Source organism: Pungitius pungitius, chromosome 1 (assembly GCF_949316345.1).
Source record: "Pungitius pungitius chromosome 1, fPunPun2.1, whole genome shotgun sequence".
In the NCBI taxonomy this organism is placed as follows: Eukaryota; Metazoa; Chordata; class Actinopteri; order Perciformes; family Gasterosteidae; genus Pungitius; species Pungitius pungitius.
Window position 1 is genome coordinate 24,994,064 of NC_084900.1, and position 19,200 is coordinate 25,013,263.

At 42.4% G+C, this 19,200-nt stretch overlaps 1 protein-coding gene across 3 annotated transcripts in view; it reads right to left on the bottom strand.

The window, feature by feature from the left end:
- Positions 1–19,200, bottom strand: part of nphp4 (nephronophthisis 4) — a 114,390-nt gene that overhangs the window by 41,103 nt on the left and 54,087 nt on the right. For all 3 annotated transcript variants that reach the window (XM_037478490.2, XM_037478489.2, XM_062563576.1), the window contains exons 10-13: positions 14,854–15,072; positions 14,301–14,430; positions 11,185–11,237; positions 2,920–3,057 (exon numbers count right to left, since the gene is read on the bottom strand). In XM_037478490.2, the coding sequence (XP_037334387.2) occupies positions 2,920–3,057; positions 11,185–11,237; positions 14,301–14,430; positions 14,854–15,072 (540 nt within the window). The remainder of the gene's footprint in view (positions 1–2,919; positions 3,058–11,184; positions 11,238–14,300; positions 14,431–14,853; positions 15,073–19,200) is intronic.

Here is a 19,200-nt window from a genome sequence, read left to right on the forward strand (position 1 = left end):
TGATGAGTTAAATGCCAAAAGCAAATTGTTAACATTGTAACTTGGAGGCAGTCTTGCATTTAATCTGCAATTTGTTTAGCTTGTCATTTTTCCTCCTTCACAATATCAGCTTTTTAGGGGAAATAATATGTTTTAACGCCCGTGGATCAATTCAATAATGGTATCTAAATATGTTGGGGCATACATTAATCCCTCCTTCTTGTCAGTAGCACAGATGCAGCTGGAGGTGTATTAGCACTGATAATTAGCTGAGGGAGTGCTAAATGTGTTTTTCCCGTTCTTTGACCCATCAGAGGACACGCATGGCTGTGCATTATGGGGCATTCCGTCATGCAGCAACAAACGCGTCATCGTGTTCCCTCTCTGACCCATCAGCTCGTGGTATAATAACCTTAGAGGATGAAAGGCACGGTGCAGAAACCTTAGCATGTTTAAAAGGCTCAAAGTCATGGCTTCATGCCGTACCTTAACCTGCTGCTATAAAACCTACTCTGTGTGATGACATATGAGTGACTGCTCTTTCCGTTGAGGTTGTGGACAAATGGGAGCATCAAACAGCACATCAACAAGCTGATTGAATGACAATATGTACAAGAACTACTTTCTGATTATTATAACTGATGAGTAATGGCAGCCAGGGGACTAGGGATGCATTATGCATTATAGTTACTCACTGCTTGGACGTTTAAAGTGGTTTTACGTTTGAAAACAAAGCATTTTGCAGAATCAGCTTCCATAATTCAGCAACTTTCATTTAAATTAAAGAGAACATGCTTATTAAGTGAGTTTATGTAACTACTTAGAGAAGAAATACCACATCCATTTGTATATCGATAAAAATGTTAACGCACAAGAAATAAACAATATGATCCTGAATTCAATACATTACTGATATTACCCCGAATCAAGTCTCTGCTTAAGCTGCTTTTATATTATGCTTTAGAATTCACTACCACGCTACACCAAGCAAATATAGTATTGACTCACTTTAACAATAGTAACCCTCGTTTCCATTTGAGCATTAGAAGAGCCGTATGAAAACAGCGAAAGTCGTTGTGCCTGGCATGTTTTATTCCAGTAGATTTACGAGATGGGGACTAGAAACGCCTTTGCCAAATAAGTGACAAATAAGCGAACATTAATCTCATGATGTATTTACACCGTCTACGGAGAGTATGCAATCTGACCAATATTATGTTATTAAAGAACAATTCAAACTTTCCCAATCAAATCAAATTATAAAGCAAATCAATTCTCTGTGTTAACATCAGGCGAGTGTACTAACCCTGTCTTATACCAGAGTTGGGTGTGATTTTCTTTGAAGCTGTTTTTCTTTGTAGTCTATTCATTGCTCTGTAATCAGGTTCTGCATTCATGTGCGACGGTACAGTCTACTGGTTTCCGTTTGTAGGAGAGTGGTATTGCCAATCACCTTTTAAATGCAGGTGTCTGTGCAGAGCTAAAGAGAACAGAACGGATGGGCTGAAATGGCATTTCAGAAGTTAGTGATTTAGAAAAACATTTTGGGGTGGGGTTATAAGTAGCTTGCAAACTGGCTGCTTTTAAAACAATCCAGTCAAACAGTAAACTTTCAGAAGCGCAGGAAAAGAAGGTCTCTGCTCCGATACATCACCCCCAAGAAGACAGCCCCTCACTGCAGAGACTTATCTGTTGTCAGACTGATGGTCAATGAGATCCTAGTTTAATTTGATCCAAAGCTGGACAAATTAATTCCATCTCCAGAGCTTAGTCTGCCATATCTACATATTCCTTATGGCAAATCATAACTACTGAATTTCACTATTTAACTTAACGAGTTAGATTAGTGATCCCGAAAGATTCATCGACAAGTGAACTGTTTCAGGCAAAATGAGTAGCTGTCTTGATAAAACCAACCAGTATTCCCCCCTTTCACCCAACATGAGGGATTCAAATGAGAAAAAACAGGCAAGTGGATGACTGGAACCATCAATGGCCTTTATGAAATATTGTATTGTGATAACTTTGACAGCAGCAGCGATGTAAATAATTGATGGATCAAAAACATAAATCCCAGTGAAGGAGTTCAAATGTTGATTCTAAAATGACTACAAATAATTTGATACCATTACATTATCACACAAAATTCTGCAACCAATGCTCTTCTGACTTCCAGTGTATTTATGTAGATGTATACAAAATAGGTAAGTTGTCCTTACAGTATTTCCACAGCACGACCGAGCCAGACTTTTAAAACCAAATTGAATTGTGTCTTTTTTAGCCGTTTGTATGTCTGATTGTGTTGTAAGCCTGATCCACAGCTTCTGGATCATTCCTGCAATATGATTCATTGTTTAAGCTATATGGATTTCGGGCATGAAATATGGGAGAAACCCCATTAAAGCTACTGCTGTTAGAATAGTTAGAATATAAGCAAAGTCCTTCTTAGCTGTGCTGACGCGTAAAAGAAGGTGGAATGGCCAGGACAGCTTTGAAAGAAAGCCTCCCAATGGACCGCAATAACAAATGGGAACGAAGACACCTTTACAGAAAGGCAGGTGAAGAAATGAGTCATCGATTTACAGTGTAGACGTGGAAGGTTCCACAGTATCTGTTTAACTCCTGGATAAAATCACTGAATTCCTGCCACAGAAATCTTACAAAAGCTGAGGCAGAGCAAAACCAAAGAAGTTAGACAGAATATCCACTTTCATTATGTGCATCCTTACGTGCCATGAGGGTGAGTGGGTGTTTGAACTCTAGTGACTGCCTGCATATCCTTGGGGATGCATATCCGATGTGGTGTTGTTGAAGTGTTGCTGTGCACCTGGTGAGTAAACTCACCTCCGACTTCCTTTCGCTCGTGGATTTTCCTCGGTTTGAACGTGTGCGAGCACAAGGCCGCGTGTGCGTGTGAGCGGACGGGGGCGGGAATCTTACGACATGTGACAGCCGGTGGGCCGATGCCAACGGGGAAGGATGGAGCAGAGAAGGAAACGACTGTTGCCACGGCAACGCCGAGCTTGAGTGGCTGATGGTCGGGTAGCGGGAAGTAGCTGCCAGCTGAGACAGCGAGAGCTGCAGAGAAACAATGCAAAGGATTCACTGGTATTATTGTGATTATGAAAAACAGGGATCAGTAATGTACTTCAAGCCAGAGAGACATGTGTGCCGTCTCAGACGACAAAAAACAGACCATTACGCCGCTTTGGCACTTATCGCGCCACCCGTTCCTCCACACAATATCCTTCAACACTGTCATGCCCCAGCAGGGAAAATGACTAATTACTTATCTGTTCCCCTCATTTCTTCCGAAGACTTTGGACTGGAAAACGAGAGACTATGTAGCTACTAACGTGAGAGAGGCTGATCCACAACAACAAGTGATTGACCAGATGCAGATATGTAAAGAGCATCAGGAGTAAGGCGAAGTTATTCTAAAGAGAAACAGTGAAGGCCGATAAGCACAAATGGTTTGACCCACAATGCATCAGCCTGAAAAGAATAGGAAACCACTTTTTGTTTCAACCATTTGAATTAGATTTTGTTGGTGTTTGTTTTAAATGTGACCTCATCACTTACTCCATCATTACCTGTTGATACATTCTAGACGTGTACGTCTCTCTCCCTCCCCACTTTTTTTCTTAACAGTTTTCTCTAACAGTAAAATGAATTGTTCACTCAGTTCAGTTTAAAATATAACGGGTCCTTTTCACAGCAGTATTTACACATTAAAGTTAAGGAGAGAAAGGGTGAGATACTTGCAAGAATAGGCAGGATAAAAAAAAAAAATCCAACCCCCACATCAGCCGAGTGTTGCTTACTCTTTTTCATTCCCTACATCTATACTTTTGATTGATTCATGGATTGCTGTGGGGATGTTAAAATAACTTTAAACAAATATGACTTAAAATGACTTCCGAAAACAACCCTAGCTTTAAAAGTCTGCCAAGAAAGGGAGGCATTACATTCGTTGAGCTGCTGGAAGGCTTTTCACAGGAGGTGTGAGTTTCATTGGTGGTAGCTTAATGCCAATAGGATTGAAAAGTAATGAATTTGAATGTGAAGGAAATCTGTTTAACAGGGAAACTCGGAGTAGTGAAGCGAGAGTAATGCAATGCAGTAATGAAATGTACTGAATTTACCATGTGTGTCACCAAAGTCCATGTAACTCCCTCCCCTCATGTCTTTGTCAAAATGCTGTAAAAGCTATTATTTCAATCCAGAATTATTTGACGTTAATTTATAAAGACTGCTTTTCCAATTATTGCATTCTCCACTCTCATTTGAGTTCAGACACCTCGCCATGTATTACCCTGAATGTTATTGTAACACATGAATACCTGCACATTTGAAATAGGTCTGCCAGAATCACAAGCAATTTTACTACTTCATTATATTGCTTCATCATTTGGATTCCTCTGATCTGGACAGCTTTCTGCTATTTGGCAAAGGCAGCAAAGTAGTTTGAGGAGTTTAGACCTCTGGCACGAGCCCGACCTGAGGTTACCTCCCAATAGGAGGTCCGCAGGGAGGCGTCCGGGAGGGATCCCTGTCCCACGTCCCGACCTCATCCGTTGGCTCTCTTTGCAGCACCTCTGCTTTGCATTTCAATCAAGAAATCGGCGCTCTTCACTTTGTCCCTCAGCGTAAGCCAAGACATCCTTTAAAAGAAACTTAAACTGGCCTTTTGATCGTTAGAATGTTTAATCTAACCCGATGAACCCGGCCAACCAAATATTCCCTGCTAAATATTCATAACAGCGTTTCTTTTTTTTGTTGCAAATGACAGCGGTGCCTGACTTTTAGAAGGGCTGCAATACTTTGTACCAAAATTCCTGATATTTTTACACTACACTCCACCAACAAGACCAGAAACTATTTATTCCAAATGAGCCCGTTCTAAGGAGGTCTTTTCCAATGATTGAGGTGACGCTCACCGCATTCCGATTATCGATTACTGTACTTTTTTGGTGACAAAGACGATTTGATTTGGATTTTTTCGGGGGGCTCAGCAGAGTTTATCTTGCGAAACATAGAAACAATGTTAAAAACTGCATCACAGACATCTTGAGGTTAATATTCCTCAATGGTCCTAATTTCCTCTTCTAATAGTTTGAGCGTTGTGAATCGGTTTTAGTCAGAATAAATGGCTCTCTGGGGGACGATAAAGACACTGCATAGAACCCTATTGAGTGGTAATGAAGGAGATGTTCACTCACACAGTGATCTGTTGGACACGCGTGTACTTCCTGGATATGCTATGCTTGTGAGGACATTACATTGATTTACTTGAGTTCCCTCTGGCTTTGATGTAGATCAAACAGAAGCCATCCCACTGCGTAGACTCCATGTGCCACAGTGACAAGTATCACAATAAAACACTAGATGTACTGAGCATGAGGAAATATTTAGTGTGTAGCTGAGGGCCAAAAAACACCCGAGATTTATGACCTGATTCAAGCTGCGGTAACCTTAATATGGATGCACTGGTTACAGCGGTATCCATAGCAACTGGAATAAAGCTGAGGAGCAAATTGTTGAGGTAGTTGTGAAAATAAACAATTTATTTCTAAATTCAAGGCCCCCTTCATCTTCCTTTGAAATGGGAATAACAACGGGGAATGCAATTTGTGACATCACCATGTATTTTCTGTACCAGCTTGCTCCAAATGTCCATTGAAGATACATGATGTTCACGCTAACTTAAATATATAAATAGAAGACTGCATGTGCTTAGTTTATGGAAATATTCTAGATGTCTTGTGAGTTGTTTTCAGCACAAGCGAGTGGCTCTCTTCAACAACGGCAACCTTAGACATTCCCTCATTCACACTTTAATACCGACAAGTTGTTTATGTTGAATGGTGCACACAAAATGTCACTGAAATAGAGGTTGGAAGGGGTTTAACTCACTTACGCGTGGTCTCAGAGTGGATATGCTCATTCCAAACGGCTCACTCAAACACTATGGTTGGTGTAGGTGTAGCCATAAAATGAGCTGTTCTGGCTGTTAAGATTGGGCAAAAGTTGCACAAAATGTGTTCAAAATGTTCCAAATGTCAAGACCAGTGAGATGTTTCAGTCCTCACAAGTACTGCGAAGCCATATCACATTCACACACGGATACACGCATGTACTGTATGTGATATCACATTGAGTCATCACGTTCTGCACACAGAGGGTGTGAAAGACACTCTGCATGTGAGTATCATGCACACACACACACGCTCAGCTAGAGAATACGCAGAGGCAATTAGTAGTGGCAATGCTGTGGCTGCCAATGTTCTGAACCTGACAGCCAAGCAGATCATCTGTTCACATTCTGGCTTCATGGGACCTGCATGTGCGTATGTGTGTGTGAATGTGTCCGAGGTATGGTGTGTGCGTGTCCATCTTAGTCTACTATGCATTGTCAATTCGAGGGCAGTGTTTTCAGACGTGTATATGTATACCACGTGACATTCAATGTTTATTTATTTATTTTAATTAACGTCCATACTTAAAGCCAAACCATGATTTTCTTCGACTAAATCGAACCAAGTAGTTTTGCTGGGTTTCAGGTTTGTTTGAATTTGTTTTTAACTTGTTCATCATGCTAAATACTGTGATTGTAATTCCTGTGATGCGTTGAATGCAAAACATGATTGAGAATTAGGTTAAAAAGAAGCAGAGATTAGGTAGTTAAATTTGAAGAACAAGAGACAAAAGAGTCAAGCACACAAAAGAGGAAAACATTATAGAAGCATGGGAAAAGGGGGAGAATCAGGTTGGAGTGTGAACAATGCGGGTTGCATGCAAGTAAGAAGAAGTGTTAATTGAGTGTGAGTGTGACAAGAGAAAAGCAAAGGTGAGGATGTCTCGCACAGAGCGAAAAAAGAGAGACAAAGAGAAGAGTGACCTGAATCCCTTTTGAACAAAAATTATAAAAATGGAGAACCAGGGAAATTATAATAATGTACAAATGGCAACCAATGACATACAATGAACAGTTTATACATCTCCATGTTTTAGGAAGTTGATCATTAGTGGTACTCAGCCTGAAATTGAGTTTTAACCAGGTAACAAACTTGATTAAAACTACAGTTTATAACTTGAATGAAGATTTTGAGAAAAACTTGTTACGACACTACTTACAACAATATTCGAGAATTACGAAAGTAAACAGATTTGCTACATTATATTACACACAGAACGGTGCAATGACACCTTTTCATCTTTTGGGAATGGGACGTTTTGATGCCAATCAATCAAACATGCTGCTCAAATTGATACCACTATATTCCTTAACCATTCGCTTCCACACGTTTGCAATTAAATATATTACAATTTGTGTTGTCACTACATTAGGGTTCAAACACAACAATCAATCTTTAGAAATCTTCAACCCTATTCTTTTGAGAACAAATTCTGGCACCAAGCACCTCTGCGAAAGAAAAAAAAAAAAAGAGAGAGAGCTGCACAAATGAGTTCGCACTGAGGCCCGAGCTGGCTGCCAAACAGCCCTCTGCCAGCAACAAACTAAAACATGGCCTCACCTCCGGCCCACAGACTACAAGACCACCTGGGCAGACAGAGCGCGAGCACGACCCTGAAACATGACCGCGGCCCGACGCGAGCGATCATCGTCAACGCGGCCAAAACACACTCAGCCGCTCTCCCAAAAAATGCCGGCTATAAATACCACCGGATCCTTAGCATTCTGCGCGGCGGCGGCGGCACGCCGAGAGTGTCAAGGATCAATAATTTATGCGAGCAAGACAAAGTTGTCAGATCCAACAATGTCTACAGACGGAGCTGGAGCGCAACGGCTTGTTTACAGAGCCAATTTCAGAGCAAGATGCCGTTGATTAATCAGCGCCTGACAGTCACGTAGAGGGGGATGGAACTGTTTTTTGTTCAAGATGCAAAATCATTTTTAGGATTGAAACAAGTGTATTTTTATACCAGTATCTTTGGGAGCGTAGGGCATAGAGAGAAAGCGAAAGAAACAGACTGCTTCATGGAATTTTGTAGCACACATTGGGAGTGGTGATGAGTTGCCGGGTGACTGCCAGCAGCGGTGGCACAGCTTCACACAGGGCTTCAGGAGCCTGGACACCCATCACATAGACGTCCATGTTGTGCACACTGAGCACTAATGATGACGGCTGCTAGATTGCTCATTATTGTGTTTGATAGACTTTTGATGTTATGAGATTCATTTACTGGAAACTTTACTGGAAGCTGCTTTCAGTGACTTTTTGTGGAACATCTCAAATCAAGTGACACCTTATTGCATGTGGGCGTGACTTTTTACACATTCGGCAAAGCAGCATTACATTTTCTGATGTGTTTCTAGATAACAAATCGATACAAGTCACTTAATCACTGCACCGACTCTTGGCTCTTAGAGTTAGAATTAACAAACACATCCGGCTGGTCACTAACTTTGTACGTCTCTTGTTTGTAAAATGGGCTTTATCAAAGCGTGCACATCTGGGTACAAGGTGGGTTGGCGCAGAACCAAAATAATTAAGCTAAAGGAGCTAACAAGCTCCCGTTAGTGTTTAGCACACTCACCTGCAACACATACCAGTATGTTCATCAGGCCATTATCTATTCAAATCATTGATTACCAACACAAAGACAAAAAGACTATGCTGACCTCTAGTGGCTGTAGTCATCCTCCAACTCCGATGCCAGCCGTGCACTATGGGAGCGGCAATTCAGGCGCATCAAATGAAGCGCATCCTTTGTGCATGTTTTTGGGCCTAAACCAAGTATTTCTGTTGCCTAGCCCCCCCCCACCCACCATGGTGAGGGTGTTTCTTAATTTGTATTATTAATGCTGTATGTTTGCTAGCACAGATGTTTTGGGAATTACAAGATGAAAAAGAGAGCTGAGCAGTATGGCCACAGTCAGGTCTTGTTACCCAGTGGCAGCAGGCCACTTGCAGGACTCCACCGCCCCCGCAGCTTAATCAAAATAGTGTGATTTTATGGGTGTAGCGCTACCAGCTAGTGGGTTCAATTTAAAATGAGTCGACAAGTCAGACTGTGGCTCATATTGGCCCAGAGAGCGAACACTGAAACAGACCAGATCTCTCTCCTCCTCCGCTCTGTGGCACAATTCTAGTGTTTATATATGTGTGTGTGTGTGTGTCCCTAGTCTCATCCTGAGAGAGAGCAGCATCCATCACAACTCCAAGTCTCCCTTGACACCTCCACTCAGGCTGAGAGATGGACGGTAACAGTCGCTTAGCTCAGCCCGGACGAACAGACACCCAAAATACACATACACACACACACACACACGCACACGCTGCTGCTATGTGTTTACATACGTTGATTTGTTGGACTCAACACTAGGCGCAATTCAAATGATTACACAGTCAATGTAGAACCTACCGGCACTGTGTCAGTCGCCTGTGAGAAGCGAACCTACAGCGACACTAATGGGACATTCAATCTGATCTAATCCAAGTAAACAACAGTTTTACTCTTATTTCTGAGGTTTCTGTGGGGATTCTGTTCCATGATTGACACATAGACATCTTGTTGTCTTTCACCACAAATACAATTTTCAACCACCCACCCACACGCTTCCTTTCTTTCCGTAAATCAGCTGCCTACTTATTAAGCAAAACTCTGCTTGCAGGATATTTTCATCGACCCAATTACTGTGCAATCTGATAAAGGGGAATCCACATCCGCTGAAACCTTTTCGACAAAACCAGACACAGCGCGACTGTGGCTTAGTCCACATTTATGATGTCTTTAGAAAGAGCACAGGGGGTGAGCTGCATCCATGTAGAGTGACGTGCTGGAGGGGCTTCCAGGTCAACAGTGAACTGGAATCCATTCTGATGGTCAGGTACAGGCAACAGCCACACAGGATTTGAATCAACTCTGAATACATTATTATTTGTTTATCCGTTTTTGCAGAATTCTTGTTTCAATGGATGACTTCATAAGATGATAAAATGCCAGATGTTGGATTTGCTCTGAGTGCAGAGTGGCCAAAGAGCAGGACCCTTTGTTGACCTGCTGATAGCAAGACTTATTTTTGAGGGAGAAAGAAAGTAGCATAAAGACTCTTAAGTGCTTGTGATGTAGTCTTGCTTCTATAGTGAAAAATAAAAGCGCTTCAGACAAAGCCTCTTCATCACAGTGCAAGCTGTTATAGCACTTAGGTTCACCCTCCTGTCGTGTCGCCCCCCCCACCAACCCTCTTACTTTAGTGTTCTCCATCAAATGTGACCGGACTGCTTTGACATTAACCCCAAAAACATTAGTCATCACAAAATGTATTACTTAACACCTTTTTTAAGCTGTAAACAATGTCTGGGACTAGGGGTTTGATGAATAACTGCTGTGAAAATACAAAGAATAGACACTTAACATTTGTAGAAAAGCTTGATGTCATTCTATCGACAGTTGTATATCTTGTTTGTCCTTATTTTGTCCTTCATGTTTTCAATTCTCCCACTGCCTCCTGTGTCCTCGGAGGATGAAAATTGAGAACAAGTAGCCACTCTTGGAGTGGAACGTCACCCCAGGAGACCGTTCCTTTGGCGCAGCCTACTCGCCATGTGTTGACTGGTCAGTCTCATAAGCCTCATTTATTTGAATCATTTCTGTCAAAGGAATGGGATGTATTGTACATCCTTTACATTGTTCATTCTGTACACATCCATCCATCCATTGCAGTCTGTCCATCCCGGGAGAAGGATCCCTCCTCTGACGTTGTCCCTAAGGTTTCTTTTTCCCCATGGAAGGGTTTATATTTGGGGATATGAGGGTTTTGGGACAGAGGATGTTGCATGTGTACAGACTGTAAAGCTGAGGCAAATTTGTAATTTGAGATTTTGGTCTATACAAAATAAAACGAATTGAAAAAAAGCAATCCAGATAAAAATCAATATCTTATTTGGAATCTAATTTAATCTTCCAGTTCAATCTCCTTCTCATAAAAAATTGGGACCAGAGTTTCTCTCCAAAGAAAAATGCCTTATCAGCCGCCCACACCTTATTTCCCTCTGATGAATGGATGGATCTAGTGTTTACCGTTCATTTCCTATGGCGGATAACACAATGCGTGTCACTATGTTGAATAAACAACTCAAAATTCAATGAAAGTGATTGATCAGCAATTGCATGTGTTCAAATGCCCAGTGTGAAGGGTATGGATGTGGCGTTCACTGAGTTGAGCAGGTGTCTTACCCTGGGGCCTTGTGGTGATTCTGGAGGAGAAGCTGGTGGAACGTTTTTGTGGCCTGAAAAAGAAAAGCAAGAAAAGTTTTTTTTCTCCAAAAACTGTATACATGAAGCGTAAACTAATAGTATGCATGAACCGAGTGTAGCATGTGTGTTTGAGTTCATTTCTTCCTCTGTGTATCACTTCTGCAGACAACTCCAGTTCAGTGTTCAGCGAGCTCAATTAAGAACATTGTAATGTCTCCCCCATGCTCTGCCTACCTGGCAGCCCTGCTAATTGTATAGTGTGGTTAGACGATAAATGGAATAGCAGATTGTGAGAGCGGGACATTAAAATGGCATCTTTTCAGATTGCCTCCTCGTTGATTGGATTCGCAGTCGGGTGGCACCCTGAACCACGTATAAAAGAGCACATTGGCGATGTGAACCGCGTAACATTTTCACAGCAAAGTGAACAACTATTCTGAAAAAACGCAACGCGAGAGTAACACATCTTCACGCGGATCAGCCAACAGAGTTGGATTTAGATGTCATACTGAGTCTAAAGTCTAACAATGCGTCCCGAGGTTTTTGGTTGGTAGCCATGGTAATGCTGAAATGAAAAGCTTTCCAGCATCTCTTTGTCCTCCTCTCCCACTCGTTCTCGCTCTCTTTGCCGGGCTTGACTGGCCTTTTGGAAATTGCTTCAGTTGCCTGGGGTGTCTGACTGTAGCTCCCATCTGTTCAGACTACATGCACACAGAGTGGACACGGAGCAGAACCGCCTGGCTCCCCGTCGCAAATGTGCTCTGGCGTCTACCTCCCAGCAGCCATTTAGATTTGTACGGCTTTCTGTTTCCACACTGTTTCACCTCTCGAGCCGGTGGGGAAAAAAAAAAAAAGTAATGCGTTCCACCTCATTAGTGGCTGGACTGTAAGCAATAGGCCGTTTGTTTGCGATCAACGAGAGGCCGGCTGAGAAAACGAGCCTCCGTACGACAAGCAGATACAAGCACCTATACGTGTGCAAGACACCAGGGATTAAATATATTTAAATAAATATGTAAAAATTATGCATCATTAAACTTCATTAATATGCATTTCTGTCAAAGCCGCACATTTCATGCCTCTCAGCTGATCGTTAGAGGCCGTGAGTGATGGTGATGTAAACAACCAGGGATTCTGTAAATAAATCATAGATTAATAAAAATGTACGGACTTGACAAGAAGTTTTCCCGCATGTAGATATCTACCATGAATAATTTACAGGATTCACTTTTTGTCTTTTTTCTGGCTTTTTCCTCTGCCCTGGATGTACTGTGTCGTTTCGGATCCTGTGTCCACCACAACCATCTAACATCTGATGCCCACCTGCAGCCTAGTAGCATTTAGGGGGGTCCCACTTCTGTTCATCCCTGAGCCAGATCATCAGTTGTTCTTCTCCCCTGTTGGGACCCTCAGTCTCCTTTTTGAGCTTAGGGTTTCTCTAACACTGTTGGCTCGCTATGCCTCATCAAAAAATGGCTAACGTGGCTACATATCGATATCTTTTAGTAGTTCTCATCAGATTAATGTATGATCAAGTATTAATGTAGTTTTGAATAGACATTTGATGCTAATAAAGAGTTGATGATGACAATCGGGCCAGCGACAGTGTGTGATCATTGCCTCACAAAGATGAACATTCTATTATGAATATGGTTCTGTGTCAGAAGGCTGCCGTGGTGCCAACGTAGCAGCTAGGCGGCTGTCTGGGTAAGAGGCTCTGGAGGAATGTGGGGAGGAGCAGCCCAAGGCTCAAGCCCCCCCATTCATATTTTGCAGGCTCCGGCACCAACAGATGGACAAATGTATGGTTCAAACCAGTTCGTACTGAGCCTTTGGAAAAGGTTAAATGTAGCCTGGTTCTTTCTTTCCAACGACTCATTCAAAGACTGAGAAACGCAGTCAGATTTCCACATTAAGAAATATAGATTCATCAAAGACGTAACATATATGGGGGGGGGGGTTATGTATTCCATATCAGTATGGAGAGCAGCTAACTTACTTGCATAATGCATGCTCTCACACACACACACACCAAAACAAAGTCAAGGATGATTAAGGCGTTGAAATCAAAGAATGACAGAGGTTCATGATATCATTCTCCTCTGAACACTAGCCCAAATCATTCAGGCTCCTTGGGCGATCCTCCGAGGACACTTGAACACTGATTAAAATGTCATTAATAGACTTTGCCAAAAGTCTCCTCTACACACCCATGAAGTGGGCCCTGATCAACGCTATTCTTCGCTACCGAGATAAGTTAACATCATTAGTGGGGGGAATCATTGAGTATACAACCGGGGTCCACTCAAGTTCTTTCTGCTGTCACCGGGATTGAGTGGCTATGTATTGGTGATTACAACGGTTTGATCCATTTACCCGACAGGCACAGTGCAGACCAGCGCTATAAGCTTGAGTCAGAGTTGCAAACATTGGCACATAATTCATCTTTGGCTGTAGGTGTGATGTGGAATGTGTCAGAACTTTGTTTTAGGGGGATGCCTCTTCAAGGGTTTCGTGGTTATGTTTGGAAAGGGTAGAAAGGTCACGCTTAATTGGGAGCGACAATAAACTTAATCCTGGTAAAAATGAAAAATCTGCGGGAATAATGTTTTATTTTTAAAAGCACAATTTGTCACTAAAGAATGTGTGTGTTGTTGTCTATATTCAGGCCAAAGTTCTTCTTTCAGAGCAGACATCAGCATGAAAAGGCAAAGCAATGCTTGTTCAAGATCAAAAGGTCCTAATGGACCGGAAAAGTCTTCTCGCAGCACTTTGTTTATTCCCCTCAGACCCCAACCATTAAATGTGCTAATTATGCAGAGAGCAGGAGGAGCAATTGAGATAACACTGCAGAGGTGGGGGCTGCATCACATGCAAAGAACAGGCCGGGGGTTTTTTTGTTGCTTGTTGCTTAGAACGTTCGCTGATTCCACCTGACTGTTGCCGTACACTTGAGACATGCAACCCACAAACATCCTGCCCCAATAAACCAGAAGGAGAACCAAAAATCTCTGTATCAGCTTGCTCTTATTCCCTTCCAAGTAATACATTGGTGTGCTTAATGAGCCCTTGTGGATTATTGCGATAATATTTACCCTGTGAAGGCGATGATGGTGACCTTATGTGACGTGACTCATGCTCCCGCTTCGTCCTTGGCGACGCCTTTGGACTTGGCGCCTTCCTTTCCGGACCCGACGATAGCCGAAACGTTATGGTGTCCCTCGCCTGCGGGATAGGAGAAAGATTCACACATTTAAGGAACAAAAGAAGCGCGTGGGGGAGATTATGTAGGGAAGGAGACATCTGGAAGGGATGAGATAGCAGCGGAAACAAAGAGGTATGTGGCGGTGACGTGTAGTTATTTTCTAATAGCGGAGTTGTGTGAAAATTCACAGCAAAGGTGAGAAAAGTGAAGTCATCACAGGATGACGACTTTTGCACCCTTTGAAAGGTCTGAAACGCGTGCGGAAAAGATGTGACTTGTCGACGTGATTTATAGTGCAGGGCTTTAAAGGATGAAACTACTTTATGAAGGCCTGTCAACTTATCCTAATGCAGTGCAAAACAATTGAAATGATGGGATAAGTGTGATTGCTGAAAACAGCAAAACATCCTTTACATTCTGTTCCTTTTGACAGAGAACTCTACCTGAGCTGAGCCGGGAGGGGGGAGGGGGGCAGGGCTCTGGGTTTTGGCCGACATCTCTGTTGTGTAGACCATGACCCCGTGAGGGTTTGGCCTTGCACCACCCTGTAGGACAAGCTGGATTTCGTCCCCCTTCCAGTCAGCCGACTCCTGGAAGGGGCACCAAACCCCCCAACGGAGGCACTGCAAGAAGGCCGCTCGGGACGTGGAGGTGGCAGACAGCTGCGTGACGGAAGGAGACACAAGATTAGAGGACATTGAGATCATTATTAATTAATCTTTCCATGAACGGAAATAACCTTGCCTGTTTTGAGACTCCATGTGGAAATATTTAGACTGACACAAAAGTTCAAGCATTACTTATCCTCTGCTTACAGATTTGGTCTGCATTTCAGGTCCAGTAGTCCCATATTGTCGGTCAAATATGGACATTTTTGCGTGGATTTTGGAGTTACTTTGTGTCAGGTTGAATATTAAACTTTATCCCTTTCCTTGATTGACACTACACTGGCTGCCTGCACTCATACACCACTATGTATGCACACATCGGTACTCATTTCTATTGGTAAGATTACAAATCAGTATGGCTTCATTAAAATAGTGTGCCCCATGCAAACAGAAGTCCAACCTACGGAGCAGCAGCAATCATGTGTTGGCTTAGTGGCACTCTCCACTTCAAATGAGAAACCCTAAAATTGCCAGCTATTTTGTTTTGAACATAATAAACATCTGGACCACCAATGGAAGAGTGGATAAGGATATGGGGTGAAAATTTGTACGTGTAATAACTTTTTTCATATTGACAGAAAGGGAAACTGGATTTGCAGCCAGGGGCACAAGATTCTAAATAAAACAAAAAAAAAAGCAAAGAGAGAGAGGGAAGAGTTGTTAACTCAAAGTGGAAGGGCAGGGGGGGTTGGGTCTTTGGGGGAATTTATTTATTTAAGTGTTGTCAGAGCAAAGTTTCTGGTGCAACTTGAAGCAATTAAAACTTCCATACTATGCCCTTCATTTGGAGACACGGGTGGTACCATGAAGCATCGGGGATTGTGATACCAGCTTTTCCACGCAGCAGTTTGCTGCCTAAAGAAAAACCTCCATTATATAGAGAAGATTAGGAGTTACTGCATCTCCGGGGTTTAGTCAGACAATGTTCAGTAGAATGGCAAAGAAATATATATGAAAGAATACTTAAATAATCATGTGAATAATTGAGTGAAATATGAGTTTAGGTTGTGTTTAGCGAAAAGCATGAAACAAATGTATAGCATTGGTTTGGCTTGTTGCCAAGACTGACACATATTAATGGTCTTTGCGTTATGGGATTGAGTACTTGGTCAAATATACAGTTTGTTGTGTTTGAACATAATTTATAATCAGTCCCAATGCAACTCTACCGCAGCAATTTCAGAAAAAGTAAAAAATAAAATGCTTCGAATGACCCACAGGGGACTTGGAGGTTTTGCTAAATCGATTAATGAGCTGGTCAGCCTCAGACAATCGTAATCAATCACAGGTGGGACAGCATATAGAATGCACAATGAGTCCACATTATTTCAAGATAAAGTGGAGCATATAATGGTTGGCTCATTTCCCAACTCCCCTGAGCACATTCTTTACATGTAACGCCACAACCCCCAGCCACAGGTCATCACTCAGATACAGTAAGTACTGCTTCATTATAAATGGCATGCAGCGTCCGCTGGGTGGTATTATGGAAAAAAGGAACTGCCGGCAGAAGTCTTGAAGCAGAGATTTAAGTGCGCTTACAGCACAACGGCAGTAATTCGATGGAATGAAACCATTAGATCTATAAATTATTTTCACTTCATTTGATAGATGAGGGGAGACGGAGAGGGTTATGACATACGCCACAGCTGGAATGGAAAACAGGGCAAAGCACAAATTTGGAAATTCATGGCTAATTCTATTTATTCTTCAAATTCTGGGTCACATTTGCATCTGTACAATGCTAAATATTGAATTAACTGGCATATCTTTATATTCTGCAGGTTAGGGATGGCAGCAAAGCAACAATACCAACAGCCAAGAGGAGGCAGGTCGGAACTGCCTTCCTTTTCAGCTGCACAAAGCTGAAAAGAAATATGTTAACCAGGCTATAAAACATTGAAACTTCCATGGACAAAAATCCTTTTCCAATAAGCTCCACCAGGAGTATACGGAGGACAAAAAAAAGGCTTTCCTTATTGATTTAGGTATTCAGTTTCTCACTGGTGCCACGAAGGATCACAGAAACAGTCGCGCTGACAGTGATACACAGTAGTTCCCCAGCTGTAGTAGAAGATCCCCAAAGAAGAAGAAGTCAACTCGAGCGGTGGATGACATTGCAGGCAACAACTGTTGGGAAGACTGAAGTAGCGTGGTGCGCTGGGAACCCACAAGGCTGGCGGTGCGAATACCGGCTGCCCCATGTGCCATGTCGAAGTGTCCCTGAGCAAGACACCTAACCCCTAATGGTTCCCAGGCAAAAATGTAACGCATGGGTTATAATGCAATGTAAATGCACAACTAAAACCAGTACCAGCATCCACTGGGACCACAGGACACCTTCTTATAGGTCACCTTCTTCAACCAGGAGAAATCTGACTGAATATCGGTCATCACGGAGCAATGTGGGGAGATCAGAAATCCCCATAAGTTTTGGAAACTAAATGGCAAAAGCGGTTTGTTGCTATTGCATTGGTACTGATACTTATGGTTAGGGAATGAATAAAGTGGATTTACTTACAAGTCCCTGAAAGGCAAATACAAAACTTCTCACAACCAATGCTGTCTTTGTCTTTTTCTGTAAGGCCAGTTTCAAAATGTCAGATTATTATGCAATGTAACCTTCGTGTCCTGTTAGCTCGCTCCCAAAGCTTGACGTGAAGTGTTCGGATAATGGGGCTGACATTCTATGCACTACATTACAACTAATAGTGAACTTCAGCAGGAACTAAGGGAGACGAAAGATCTAAAAGTTAAAGACATGTCATCTGCTTTTTTGAGTAAAAGAATCATTTCTTCAGTATGGGGTTGGCCTTGTCTGTTTGATTTGTGCCACAGCTGTAAAACAAAAACCTTGGATATAACTATAAATTGGTCACACTCATTGTGTTGCCTGTGCATGGACCTATACTTACACCTTGGTTGTATATATCTTTTCAAAGCTCCACAGCTCTGGATGCGGATCAATATTCCATTCCTCTCAGCAGACAGTCGGTTTCAGACTATAATTTCACCCACAAATTGCACAGACATTAACAACTGTTTACTTGAACCCTAACCCCAGAATTATGCGGCAGCCATACAACAGATGACAGCATAATCCCCCTTGATGCATTGCCTGTTTCTCCATCTCATGGGGTTGAATTAATAAGGTGCTTTAAATAAGAGTCTATTTTCAAAGAGATGACTTTGTAAAAATGAGAGCGAGATCATTTTACGGCGCGAGGCGTAGCCTGTAAAGATTGTAAGGCGATTTATCTAATGGGTCTCTTTCCTTTTTTTTCTATTCCACTCCACTCCCTCTGACATATCCGTACCCTCACAGAATGCAGGAGAAAGAGCAAAGCAAATGCCTAGCTCAGGACGTTGTATGGTATTCACTCAACGTGTTCGGTTGCTGGGTTGATTTCGGAGCGGGAACGGCAGCCGAGCTCTGTGACAATGAGGCAGACAAATGAGCAATCAGGGGCCTCTACACGGACACCTCAAGCCCAGGTAAGAGCTTTTATCCCTCCGACATCCAGCGCCTCAACGAGACAAGCAATTACTTATTGATGGTGAAAAAGGAGGATTTTTTTCTTTTTTTTTTTAACTTCCAAAAATTCTTCAATCACAACAATAGCACTAAAACATGCAGAGCACAAACTAAAAATTCCCTTTTAGACCAGCGAAGCCAGAAGCAACATGAATCACTATCGCGCGTTCAGCAAAGTGGTTTTAAAGTGCTTTGGAACATTTGTGATCCACACATGAACTGCGTGAAGCACCGAACAGCTCAGGCTCTCGGCCCCCGAAAGGATTGAAAGAATCTCACAGATAATCTTTGGTTTACGGTTCGTATAAAACAAACCTAGAGAATAGTTGCATTCACACAATGCACGTAATCCTTGGACAAAAGAACTGTCCACAGCGCCCTTGCATGCGGTAATATACGAAATTGTTGCGAGGACGAGCTGATGTATGCATGCGTTTACAGGCCTTCGGTGAGAGGAGAGTGTCCCACGGCCTCGGACACATGGGACTCAGTCAGTGAGGCTTAATCAATTGCACAGCCTGCTTGGGACAGCAGAGAGACAGCAAATCAATGACATTATATTTCAGTGGGAATATAAAAGGATTTTT